The sequence below is a fragment of the Rousettus aegyptiacus genome, unplaced genomic scaffold (genome assembly GCF_014176215.1).
Source record: "Rousettus aegyptiacus isolate mRouAeg1 unplaced genomic scaffold, mRouAeg1.p scaffold_m13_p_13, whole genome shotgun sequence".
Classification (NCBI taxonomy): Eukaryota; Metazoa; Chordata; class Mammalia; order Chiroptera; family Pteropodidae; genus Rousettus; species Rousettus aegyptiacus.
In genome coordinates this window covers 37,523,499-37,537,279 of record NW_023416288.1, presented here as the reverse complement: position 1 = coordinate 37,537,279, position 13,781 = coordinate 37,523,499, and the positions used below count along the sequence as shown (strand labels likewise).

The 13,781-nt window shown below is 38.7% G+C and overlaps 1 protein-coding gene across 1 annotated transcript in view; it reads right to left on the bottom strand.

Annotated features, from left to right (window-relative positions):
• GARS1 (glycyl-tRNA synthetase 1) overlaps nt 1-13,781 on the bottom strand; it is a 39,077-nt gene that overhangs the window by 17,015 nt on the left and 8,281 nt on the right. Inside the window, exons 2-8 of the mRNA XM_016123837.2 lie at nt 12,205-12,306; nt 11,367-11,469; nt 9,860-10,001; nt 8,620-8,708; nt 8,150-8,226; nt 5,131-5,276; nt 2,921-3,070 (exon numbers count right to left, since the gene is read on the bottom strand). Coding sequence (XP_015979323.2) covers nt 2,921-3,070; nt 5,131-5,276; nt 8,150-8,226; nt 8,620-8,708; nt 9,860-10,001; nt 11,367-11,469; nt 12,205-12,306 — 809 coding nt within the window. The remainder of the gene's footprint in view (nt 1-2,920; nt 3,071-5,130; nt 5,277-8,149; nt 8,227-8,619; nt 8,709-9,859; nt 10,002-11,366; nt 11,470-12,204; nt 12,307-13,781) is intronic.

Below are 13,781 nucleotides of genomic sequence, written 5' to 3'. Positions count from 1 at the left end.
GGCTTCCCAGAGACTCCTCTGAAGGAAAACTGAGCAGCCACTGAAGGAACAAGTGTTCTAAGTTAATCCTGTCAAAAACCTCTCGTCTTTAAAGCACACACGCATTTACTAGTCCGCTTTCATGATTATCTCAGACGCTTCAGAAGAAATGAAAAATTGCTTCGATGGGTCCTAAAAATACCTGAAATGCATTGCAAATAACTCTGGTCTTAAATTCTCTTCTTAATGGTATCTGTCATTTGATTCTGCAGCACCTATCTTGCTTGTCTTTCAACGATAACCAAACATCTTCTGCACGCACAGAAATGTGAGACAGAGAGAGTGACATCTGCCCTCGCAGAGCTCGTAACCGGGCTGATGGCAGGAGAGCACCTAAGTGCAGAGCAGATCAAAATGAGGGCCTTGTCCGGATGCCCAAAATACTCTGCTGCGAAAGTCTGCGCATCTGTTCTGTCAAATCTTCCCAGCTCACGGACAAGAGATGGAAATCACGCTGACATTGACTTCACCAGCTGTCTCGTCTCTGAGTTCAGAGACTGAGGCTGGAGCTGCGGAGAACTAAAATACACACAGGCTATGAAAATGAAGCATGGGCCCAAATGGAATCACTTGTGCTAAGCCCCACGACAGAAAACCAAGCTTAGTACATCAACTAATTACAGTTCGGCCTCTCGGAGAAATGTACCTTTTAACCCGTCAACCTGGAATGACCTGGTCAGCACTATTGAGGTCTAGTAGGCCCCTTCCACTCCCCTGAGGAGGGCGGCCTTGCCTGAAACGTGTTCTTTGCTAACAATCTCTCACCACCTCTTTTCTGGCTTTAAAAACCATCCATTCTGCACAACCCTTTGGAGCTCTTTTCTGTTTGCTAGATGGAATGCTGCCCAATTCATGAATCATTCAACAGAGCCAATTAGATCTTTAACATTCACTCAGTTGAATTTTTGCTATTTAACAAGGCTTAGAAGACAGAACCAGCCAATCAAAACAAAATTTTGAAAATTTCAGGGATAACTCTGTAGTGTAGTGGTTAGTTAGCATGTCTGCTTTACACACAGAAGATCCTGGGTTCGCACCCCAGGTGGAGCCATGGACCATACCCCGGGGGCCGCAAGCGTGTGGGAGGAGACACCCCGCCTTCAGAGTGCCAGTCCTTAAGGGGAAACGGAAACATCCATAGAGCAGGGGTAGAAGTGTGTGTGGTGGGGTGGAATTAAAGACAGAGGGAAAAAAAAGAACATTTCATATGATGGCAATCTACTCCCATCCTGAACAAAAGGAATCATAGCTATGCAAAAACTGATCATTTGACAACTCTGTCATCAAGAAGAAATCATAACACCAAACAAACACATCCTAGCCCTACCCTGGAATAAAAATGATGGGGATACTGACTCATGGGAGAATAGTGGGCTTCTAGCTAGGATCTCACAGAGGCGCATAACAAAATGAGCCCAAATCGAACGGGATGCTTTGAAATAAAAATGACCAAAAAAATACAATGTCAGGAAGTCCCGAGGGCCTTTCACCAGTTAGCACCTGGGGTGCTGCTCAGATCGGAGCCGAGTTTCCTGGGCGCCACTTCTTCACCCACAGGCCCTAGGTTTTGCCTCACTTCACGGTCCTTAATAAACCTGCAACAGCTACTCTGCTTGTAAACCTTCTCCAAAACACTGGCTTTAGACAAGATCAGTTTCACATGCCTTCCTCAGTACTTTGAAAGCAAGCATGCAGATACTACTGGACCAGAGGGGAAGCCAAAAAATAACAGAAAACAAACAAACAAACAAACAAACAGATATTGTAAAATAAAACAGACTCCAATCTGACAAGATTTTCATTGTCAAAATATCGGTTCAAGTTTCTGACTACCTCTTCTTTCTTCATAAAGGCCCAGAAGGCTCCTCCCCACCCCATTTCTCTAAGTTGTACAAACTCTTTCCTCTATCGGCATCCCCTTTCTCGACTGTAAGGCCGAAGAGGCGACAGGCCTAAATATGGAGTGTGGTCAGAACAGAGGCGCATTTCCTCCAATGGCGTCATGGGGACTAACACAGTAGGCAGATGGCTGGAGGCTCTGACGCAGAGTCAGTGGCTGGGATACGCTATGACTGAAGTCTGCAAGCAGGGAAAGATCACGGAAACAAGCGGGTGGGTTCCTTTAGGAGCCTAAGAAAATCCTTTAGGAGCCTAAGAAAGTTAAGTCTGCCGACATATCCTATATTTTATGTGGAATTTACTGCCCTAAGAGATGCTATCAGTCAGAAAATGCAGAGAAATCACAAAAAGCTTAAGTCATAAACGGGTTGGTCATACTAAGTTTCTAAAGAAAAACTTTAAACAGCGTCAGTATGTCTTCACGCACGTTCCTGGGTGCATCTGACAAGGTAAGATTATCAGAATGGAGGCAAGTGAGTGTCTAAACTCCAGCAGGTAGGGGTTACCTTGCTAGCCGGCCCTTTTGTCATACAGCCCCCCCCCCCAATATCTGGAGGAACACCACTGGTTACTGAGACACCCCGCCCCAACTCCAGCGATGCTGTTTTCCCCAGACACCTAGAATGATCCTGTCATGAGCATCGCCCCACCCCCAGCTCACCCTACACTTACACACATCGTCATGGCCAGAAGGTACCGTGGTTTAGACAGTCACGATCTTGCCATCCTCAAAACAGATGATGCAGGTGAGAAACTTAAAGCACCTCTTCATCCTCCCTTTCTTTCCCTTCAAGTTCACTTTGGTTACTCAAAACTGCCCATCATCCCTGAGATTACATTTGAAGATATAAACATAAAACAGGCTTTTTTGTTGCAGGGCAAAAACAAATACATAATTATGTAAGAATGAAGCAGAACTGTCTCAAAATAGCCAGCTTTAACTTCCAATCCACTAATTTTACCAGAAAAACAGGGGCAGTACCTGACTCTGATCAGACCAGATCGAGGGGAGATCTCATTTCTAAAAGAATTTCCAATCTGGGCAGCAGCAAAAGGCAACTTTCCTTGGTTGAATTCCAAAAGTCGCTTGAAATTCAGGAAAATCCCCTGTGCGGTTTCTGGTCTCAGGTACCTATAAATTTAAACACATCAGTTATAAAAAAACAAATTGTTTTCCAACGAATCTGAAATTCTAGATACAAAACCTAGAAGTCCTAAGTACACTATTTCTACACAAAGCTGTAAAAGCCCTAAAACCAAGTTCTAGAAATAGGGTATTTCCCCTGGTGGCAAACGTTCTCCAGCGAGTGTCAGAGAGCGTGTCAGGTAAGCGGTATGGCAAACTACTGTTAGCAATGACCTTTTATTTCATCGCTCCAGTGAGTCAAATGCCACCCTCATAATGTCCCTAACACCTCCGATATTCTCCTAAGCATTTTCATGGAAGTGGATGACAAGTTTTGATCCTCCTGAAAATAAGACCCATGCCTAAGCACACCTCTGTTAACCCACGTTAACAGTGTAACTGTGGCCCTAAAAAGACCACAGTTTGGGGCAAAAATGTAACATCAGAGCTCACTCATCACACCAAGCCAGGCTACTTTTGAGGTTTTTCATGTCAGGTTCTTCTTTCTGGTATTTTACATTTTCGGCCTGAGGTTTCTTCTAATATTTCTCCATATTTTAAAGACATAGCAAAGCAAATAAACTCTTACAGCCGTTGTCCCTCTTCTGAATTTCACAGAAAATATTCTGTGCAGAACAACTAAGAAAGTGTTCCCAGCAGCCGACTAAAAAATATTTCATGAAAAAAAAAGAAAAAAAAAAACAATAAAATTTTACCCTCTTCTCACTCTACCACACCCCACTGTTTGGTTATTTGTGGTCCTTTCCAGATTTTACCAAGATATGAGTACGGCTACAGTTTAAATGCAAACTTACAAGTAGAATGTATAAACTTATATATAAGTAGAATGTATAAAATTATGTATTCTTTTATTTTATACTTTTCCATTTTCTAAACAACTGTAAAATTTCTCATATTTAACAGCTGCAGAGTATTCTACTCATACAGCAATGTTCTACTTTGCTATAATTTATTTAACCATCCTCAAATTATTGGATAAATAGGTTACTTTTACTTTTAATGCATACGCACCACCCTTGACTAGTATCGCTTCCTTTCTTTTCGAATTATTTTCTTAGAAAGACTCCTAGGAATGAGATGATAGATCAGAGGATCTGGCTCATTTTATAACGATCTGTATGTATTAACAAAATGAAAGGCTTACCTTTGACCTCTTTCCACAAATTCTCCCAAATCAACCCTGTGTCTTATTAAAATAATTCTAGTAATACATTCGGTCACCATTTTTATTATTCTTAGTTTCTACTCCAAGAAACATGATCTATTTGGCTTCATCTTGCAAAAAACCTACCCACTCTTACCTTAAAATGAGACCAGAGAAAAATACCCGAAGCCATAAAACGGACTACATGGGCTCAGTTTGTTAACAATGGACAAAGGCCCTGGACATACTGAGCCGAGGGCTGGATCATCTGTAAACTTCACTCTGTGAAAACGATGTCTTTTAAATCGACAAGGTAAAAACCAGTGCTATCCACTATGGTGGGCCACTAGTCATGTCTATTTAAATTTCATTAAAATTAAATAAATTTAAAAGCCGCCTTCCTCAAAAGCACTAGCCCATTTCCAGTGCTCAGCAGCCACAAGTGCACTGCACTGGAAGGCAGCTAGCTATGCAAACCCTCACGCCGCCTGCGCCACGGCTGGCTGCCACGTTGGACAGCACAGATACAGGACATTTCCATCACCGTAGGACATTCCACTGGACAGTGCTGATATACACTAGATGGTTTTAAAGTAAGTTCAATGACTTTCAAAGTCATTCCTCAACTGTCTTTCTTACACTATGCAGCTATAGCTACATACTGTAAGGATCACAGTTTTATGTTTATGGCAAAAAATACATATATACTACAAAATTATATTCAGAAAAAAATCTGAGGAAATAAAATTAAGACTATGTCTGTTATCATTTTCCCTCATTATTTACCTGCACTTTCTATATATCACTTTTCAAAATTTTTCCTTATTGACTGATATTGTACTTAACTTTTATTATAAGCAATTTTAATAACTCTGTTACATAAACAATAAGTGATACATACCCAGGCATGTTTCCTCCGGGCCCAATGAAGGTCTTGAACATTAAGTTAAAAGATACTGGTGGAGACAGATCGTTTCCAGTAACGGGGGATTTTACATTATAGTTCACAAAAAGATCTCCAAGTTCCTGCTGTCCATAGTTATCGAGCTAAAGAATATGCCAAAAAAAAAAAAAAAAAAATTAGTGTAAAAGACTAGAAAAAAAAAAAAAAAACAAGACATAAGTACTATATATTAAACCCCATCCATTGTTAAAACTCACCCGAAATAAGGTCAGAATTAACCTAACCTTCAAGATAGCCACAGCAAAACCATAACCAGTTTACCTACGTTTCCTTTACCAACAGAGAAATGAAGTATCTTTCCGAGGTTGACCTAAAACTCACACATCCACTGTTTCACAATGAAAGATAAGGTAAAATATCTTTTGCTCAATTATAATAGTTACTGGTTGGCAAGAATCTGAAATCACGTAAATAAGTTTCAAGGTTGAATTTTACCACTTTGCGTACATTTAAGAGTTGGGTGCACTTCCCTTCTATTAATTAAATGTACATATAACTTTCCTTTCCCACTAGACATTAAGCGTCTTGAAGGCAGAAACTATGTCTTATTCATCTCTGCATTTTCTAGTACATTGCACCTTCTATACATTGATAATCAATTTCAAACCCACTGAAATATGACCTCCAATTTCAAATGACTATGACAAACCATCTAATAGTAAAAAACATTTAAAACTTAAGATAAATAACTCAACGGCCATAAGAACTGAGGCTTCGGAGTCAGAACAAACTTGGTAAATCACCCAATTCTACCACTACTGGCTTTTATGACTCAGGATTAAGTGCTTATCTAACCTCTCCCAGCCTCAGTTTGCTTATGTAGAAAATGGAGGAACAGGACCGACCTCACTACACAGCGTTACTATGAAAATTAAATAACATATGTAAAGTACTTGGCCCAGAGCTGGCAACATAGTACCTACTCAATAAAAGGTGACTATTACAATTTATATTTTCTCCCGTCATAAATCCAACTGACATTGTCACTCCACAGAAATGTATCCTACTCACATTAACCACATGTCCCAAATTGGAATGAACACTTAAAAAAAAAAAAAAAAAAAACAGAAGCGGCAGCCCTCTAGGCTCTATTTGTGTAGAAGTCCTGGGGGAAGTGACTAAACTGGTGGGTGCCTAAGTATTTTTTATACTATTTCCTATTTTTATGTATTCTGAATTTCTCATAATACAAAGTTAAAGAATGACCTTACACACTGGGACATGCAGAGATGGGTCAGCAGAAATAAAGAAGAGAAGCGGAATTCACTCTGAGGTACTGAATCCACGTAACAAGGATAAAGTTCTTCCTACTCCAGAGGGTGAATCAGTGCCTTTTAAAGAAACGGGAATGTTTCATAAAGCTGAAAAGGAGTCGCAGGCTCTAGCGGGTGCAGAAAATGCTATGCGCTCAAGATACAAATGGGCCTTCAGCCGTGAATCCAGAGGCCATGTATGAGTACTAGACCATTTCCATGGGTCCCTTACTTTTCACTGAAAATTATATTGACAGCTGTATATGTATCTGATACAGCAAATCAGAAAAACAGACTGCTCTCCCAGAACATATATCTGAGATAAAACACAAAGTCAGTGCTCAAACTACAAAATATGACTTAACACATCAGCTAATTACTTCCTGCTTCTGACAACTTACTTGGAAATCAATAAAACTATTATGACCAAAGACACAAACACATAAAACCATAGTAACCAAACACTGTGAAGAGAAAACAGAGTAATTTAGAGGTAATTAGAAGCACTTTTCATTTCTTCTTTCTAATAAACTTTATGCCTTTGGAAAAGGAATGAAATGAGAAATGAATGTGTGGGCTACAACAGCGTCAAAATACAAAAACTGATTTTCTGATTCACGAGTAACAATACTAAACCAATGAGCTTCAAGAAAGGGATAAAATATACGTCACAAGGTCCCCAAATAAACTGCCAGATTAAGAATATTTAAATGAGGAAGGAGAAAATTTCTTAGCTAATATTGGAAAGCTAGATATCACAGATAAAAATCAGAATGTTAAAAAAGAATTAGGGCAACAGTGGAAAAGTGTCCAGCAAGTTCTCATGAGAAAAAAGGAAGGAGTTAGGGAGTCCTGCACTTAGCCCTAGACATTTATATATCGACGTAAAGGAAATATGTATAAACACAGCACTGGTTGTTTGTTTGCTTGTTTGTTTTTTACCCAAGGAAGTAAACAAAGTTTAAGAGTTGAGCCATGGTGGACTTCATGATAAATATGATGTTGGAGAAATGGACTTCACATAAACATACACACGAATGAGAAATCAGCAACATACACAAGGGGACATGTGCATCCTCCTAGGGTGAAGATGTGCAGTTTTCATCAAATTCTTAAAGTGGTCTGTGACCCACAAAAAGGGTAAGAACTCCTTCTGATATAGACGGTATCCTTGCCCTTGGAAAAAGTCATGATAGCTTGTCTCTATGGTCTCTTTTGTCTCCCCTAAAATTTATCGACTTAAATAGAAATTACGAAACTTCAGTCTACAGGAAAAGCAGGTGCCTAAGAATAAGAGGGTGCAAGCAGGGACAGAGCAGCCAGAAGCAGATGAACTGGCTGATGAGACAGCGCTCGTACAGACACCCGCCCCCAATCCTCCGCATAGACACCAGACACTATTCATCATCAGCCCCTCCTCTGGTTTTTGCTATTAAACCCAGCAAACTGGCTTCCAAAAAAAACAGAACAAATTTTATATCTGTTTACACTGACTTGCTAGTTTTGACGAAAATACAAGCTTAGCCACCAAAGGCAGAGAGAGAAGAAAATAAAAATGCAAAAAGAGATGCTATGAGAAACAGGTAAACCTGGCTTCTTCACGACTGTGGTCAGGGTTGGCACAACGTGGAATTCGACAGTCACTAAACGCTGAAAGACAGCACCTACCGGCATTACTGTGATAGCATCTCTCAAGTACTCACCTGAGCCAAGACACTTTCCATCTCTGATTTCTTCTCGGCAGAACACTTCTTATCAGACATCAATTTCTGTAAATGAGCTATAAGAATAGTGTTGGTACATGTCAATTTCAGTCAATGGGGAAAAAATGAGTTTTTGAGTTTCAAAACAATTCATTTTTACCTAAAAAAAAATGAATCCAAGGATAATAAATTCTTAATTTATATGAATCCTTTGATTTTACAAAGTAAGTCATGATAGATTGTCCCATTCTTTTGCCGACTTAGAAATCCTGATTATCTGTACATCTTTTTTCTTTAATAAGGGACTGAATCTATATACTTGAGATCTGTGCACTTTAGCCTTTGTACGTTATACCCAACCCCCCCCCAAAAAAAAAATTAATTTAAAAAATTTGAGAAAGATTTAATCTAAACCCTTTTTTTGATCAATCCTCCTTGAAAGGCTATTTATCTGAGATGAAGAACCATACCTTTTAATAGATGGTCAGCACGAAAACACTCTCCATTTTTTACATCCTTCACCATGAAGTCAGCAAATTTGTCTACGTGGCCAGAAGTCCTAAATTAACAAATGCCAAGCCAATCTGTCATTTTCATACAAATTAACACATAGATTTTTACCTTATGACAACCCCCCTTCTATGTTTATCCATAGTTCATATCTGTGAATCTGAAAGATGGCAGCCCCCATATCTACAATGATGTGCCCATGGCAGATAATAACATATGCCAGAGAAAATTCTTCCTCAAATCTATTCCCATCCTCTCCCTAAATTCTTCCTTCCCATAAGAAAGAAGATATGAACTAGATTATATGTTTTCACAAGTTGTCACAAAGTCTGTGCTACTCTGCAGAATCCATTAATCCATGCCTACCCCATTAGTATTAGTGATCTAAGCAAAGGCCAAAACCATGGCAAATGTGACTAGCCAAGAATCAAGATAACTCCGTACAGACACTAAATCTTGAGAGTTCTGTCACCGAAACCTAGACAGACACTGTTACGATCGCTGCACAGTTCCTATTAGCGGGGCAGGTAGCTAAGGAACAGGTTGTCCTGATCTTTTAGTGCTATCATCAGAAAGTCATCTTATCATAATTGGCTAAAATTATTAAGAGAATGCCCAGAGGGTGCAAACGGTCAAAAGTAGCTTTCCCGGGCAACATGAAATGAAGTGATGAGATAAAAAATGGTAAGAATTCTTCTTTCGGTTTTATAGTCAAGAAATCCTGCTCTGCTTTCAACAATGTTGGTAGGAATAATCTAAACATTTACACTGAAACTTCAATTCAAATTGTAGTATCTAATTTAAAATGTATACACACCTTTGCCCAGAATTTCTAAGAATTTGTACTAAGGAAATGGGCACATACACAAAAATTCCTCTATTGGGATGGCACCAGCTAAATAAATTACAGCACATCCATACAACAGAATACTATGCTGTTATTAAAAATGGTTTCAAAAACTAATGACATAAGTAACTGTCTACTTGTTACATGAAAAAAACGCAGTGTGCTGCTAACACCGGTACGTACAGAAGGACTTTCAGCGAAGACAGACAGAAGGACGAATACAATTTTAACATGGCTTTCTGTGACTAGTAGGAGAATGTGTTCTTTATTTTCTTTATTTTCTAGATTTTTACAATGAACAGGGGTAGTTTTCGTAATCAGAAGAATTTCAGCCCTCAAACTACAAATCTTACTTTAAAACCGGTTCGGGAGTGAGCATGGTGCAATCAATCTCCAGGATCTGCTCCTCCTGAATGAAGTGCTGCCTCCAGGTCTGGATAATGTTGTTCTTCAGAGAACAGCCAACTGGCCCAAAGTCATACAGACCACTGACACCTATAAAAAATATGAGCGAGGATAACGTGTACTTTACCCAGTGTCTGAACAAACTTAAGCAAAGAGATGGGAGGAACTGATCCCTGTAAGACTTCGTTCACACACTCCCTAAAAATATATTGAAATCAACAATTCGAATCACTCAGTAGTGAAGAGCCTTACCTCCACTGGCTGACAAAAGTAAAATTAAAAAGCTTTTACTGTTTCTGTTTACTATTTCCATATTAAGATTTTTGATGAGGATTAGGGGAAAAAAGTCCTTCCATATATATAAGAAACAGAATAAAAAAAACAGATTCTAGTTTTCTGCCATAGAAATTAAAAATATATGTTGTCATCGACTAATAACAATGATCTAAAATTTTAGCACCCAATTCTCTAATTTATTCTTGGATATTTGAACCACTCTCTAAACCTCAAGAAGTTAAACATTTAGAGATCTGCTTAGTCAAACTGGAATCAAGCTTCGGTGGCAAAGAACTAAAAGTCTAATATTGTTTAAATGATCTCTGTTGACTATGAAAAATATCATTCTACATTTCATCAGTGAATGGTACTCATCTACGGACCTTTCCATAGCATTCAGGAAGATGCAGAACTTTACGTACCTATGGAGAATGTTTTCTCCTGGCAGTTGCCATAAGGAAGAATCTAGGGACGCTGGTTTACACTGCCCTTGTGTGGACGTGTCCGGTACAGCTGGCCTGTGCTACAACGGCCCTCTAATGCGCCAGTCTCCACTGCATTTTAAGAAGTCTATCTCATATGAACAGCTGATCCTTGGACAACACAAGTGGTTAAGGGTGTCAACCCCCACGCAGTCGAAAATCTGTGTATGATTTTTAACTACTCAAAACGTAACTACTAATAGCCTACTATTGACTAGAAGTCTTACTAATAACATAAGCGGTCGATTAAAACATATTTTATAATGTTATATGTATCATCTGATGTATTCTTACAATAAAATAAGCTACCGAAAAGAAAATGTTAAGAAAATCATAAGGAGGAGAAAATACATTTATAGTATTTATTGACAAAATTCCGCGTGGACCTGTGCAGTTCAAACCTGTGATGTTCAAGGGTCAGCTGTATATGGACGCATCAAATGCCTAAGACATGGGCCCCCAACAGTTCCCTCCGCCCTCATGAAAAAAAGCAGTCTTCAAGACTAAGCAGGGTGGAGGGAAATGAAAGTAGATTTTACACCCAACAGCTGATTCTAAACAAACAAAAGCAAAGTATCCTCCTCTGCTTTATGAGACCTCGCACAATTAGGTACCAAAGGGCAAGCCACATTTTTGACTTATGAACAACATCAAAGCCACTAACGACACAATCGTTCTTCTATCATTAATTCACTACCTCCATAAATAGCAAAAGCTTGATCGTAGAAAAACCTCCTCTTCAGGGTATCTTCCATTTTTGCTCTGTCTACGATGTCATCTTTGGGTTGTAATGACAGCTCCTGTAAGGGGGTTTTAAACAGAAAAGATGTGATTGGAGGGAAGAGTGGGAATTTATCTATGTGAATTTAGTTAATTCCTCAACAAAATTCAATATAAAATTTACCAGACAAGATTTGGTACCCTTAAACAGATAAGAACCTTAGGATTTTTCCCCCTTTTGTTACAGAAAAGATACCTTTACTTAATTATTTAGGAATGTATGTACATGATCCTTTCTAAGATTACAAGACTAAGCTTATCCGGATGCAGCTGCTAGGCAATACCTGAATTTTTAGTGGATCACTGTCGCAAAATAGTGACTTAAAAATCCAAACTATTTCAGTTTGGTAACGGGAGATTTATTGTTTGAAATATTTGGGAACAGGTATTAGGTGGGCAGACCTTTTCCTTAAAAGAAAAAAAAAACTGTAAACACAAAACCATTATTTCCAGTCACAGGAAAATTTATAAGAGCAAGTATAATGCCTTCCAGGGAAATTCTTTGAGCATACTGAGTCTAGGATCTGGGGCAAGGGGCATGAAGGGGTCAGTAAGGTGTCACAAAAAAAGATGACATTTTGATTTGCATGTTGAAAGAATGAGGAGTCTGCCAGGCAGAAGAAACGAGGCAAATAGGGATAGAGCAAATGCCATTTGTTTAGAACTTTTCTAGGTCTTTTCCACCCAAAGATATTAAATAAAGATGAACAATACCATTCCTACTTACGTTCCTATTTTGGGATCCCAACACTCACCTTTGCTTCCAGAACCCTCTTCCGGGCTTTGAGCTCGGCGACTGCTTTGTCTACGTCTACTTGGGGTGCTTTAACTTCTTTCAGTTTTCTCACAAGATCTCCCTGGCCAAGAAGGAGGATTTATATTCAGGACTGGTTTCAGAAGTTGTTAAGAAATGTATTTTTAAGTATGCTTTTTAAAAGGTAGCTGTTTATGAATGAGGCAATTCAAACGTTTATTATGTGAGAGGTCATTACGAATAACTTAAGGTCTCTGCCCTCAGCGTTTAAAATCCAGCAGAATATACAAACAAATACACAAATAACTATGCTCTAAGGGTTTAAGGGGTTGTTACTACTGTGCCCCCCCCCTTTGGGGTAAGGGGATAGTTGGAGAAGGAGAGAAAACAGTGATAAAAATTAGGAAAGAGCAAGATTAGTACTGAGAACACAAAAGAACCAATAGCCCATTTTCTCCTTTCTACTTAGAAAAAATGACTGTCTTGATTTTCCACCCATTTCTCTGGCCATTTCTTCTCAGTTACTACTGGCTCATCTTCCTCTGCCTTTTTCTTCATTGTTGGAATTCTTTCCTTGCTAATTTCTCTAGATTACTTTGTTCACTTCTAACAACCTATCACCTGTACACTGATTCCCACTCTTACAATAATGTGGCGGAATGGGTTATCTGGGGGAAGAAAACCACCAAAATAGTCCAGGAAACTCCAAGTAGAGAAATTAAAGTGGTCAAATTGACAGAGCCCTTGGGTGCCCAACAGAAGTAACTGCGCTCTGAAGGAGTAAGCCTTCCATACAGGCCTTTTAGGATTTTTACAGATTAAGATCACCAAAATAATAAACACTCAGCTCAAAATTTAAAAACCCAAGAGTAAATGAGCCATCGTGAGTGAAACTCAGCACAAATGACAACAGAATTAGATGCCCAAAAGTATAGGAATGACCAAATATACTTTTAAAATGCTCGAGATGCTTTTAAAAAAATAAAAAAGAAGAATCGAAGACATGAACAAAGAAAAGACTATCAAAAATAATCAGAGAACCCAAAAAAGAACCACACAGATCATCTGGAAATGAAATATTGAAATTAGAAACTCATTGGCGAGGTTAAACAGCAGATGAGATATAGTTAAAGAGAGAATTAGTGACCTAGAAGACAGACCTAAAGAAATTATCCAAGGATAATCCATGAAATGAAGCAAAGGGACAATGAGCCAAAAATATAAGTGAGGCACAGAGAAGAGAACGAGAGCCTGACATTCATACAACCAGAATTCCAGCAGAAAAGAAAGAAGATAATTTATGAGATTATGTCTGAAAAGATAATTGTTATAAATCTTCCTATTACTACTCAAAGACATGAATTCTCAGAATTAAGAAACACGATAAAATCCAAACAATGTGCTGAAGTCCATAACTCAACAAGCTGTATAAAATATAGTGCTTAAGAGGGGTCAGAGTTAAAGACCTGAGTTTTACTACCTCGTCATCTGACTGAGAAACCCTGAGCAAGCTAAAACCTCTGTAAAATCAGAATGACAGTATTTACCTCATTGGATTATTATAAAGAGAAAATGAAA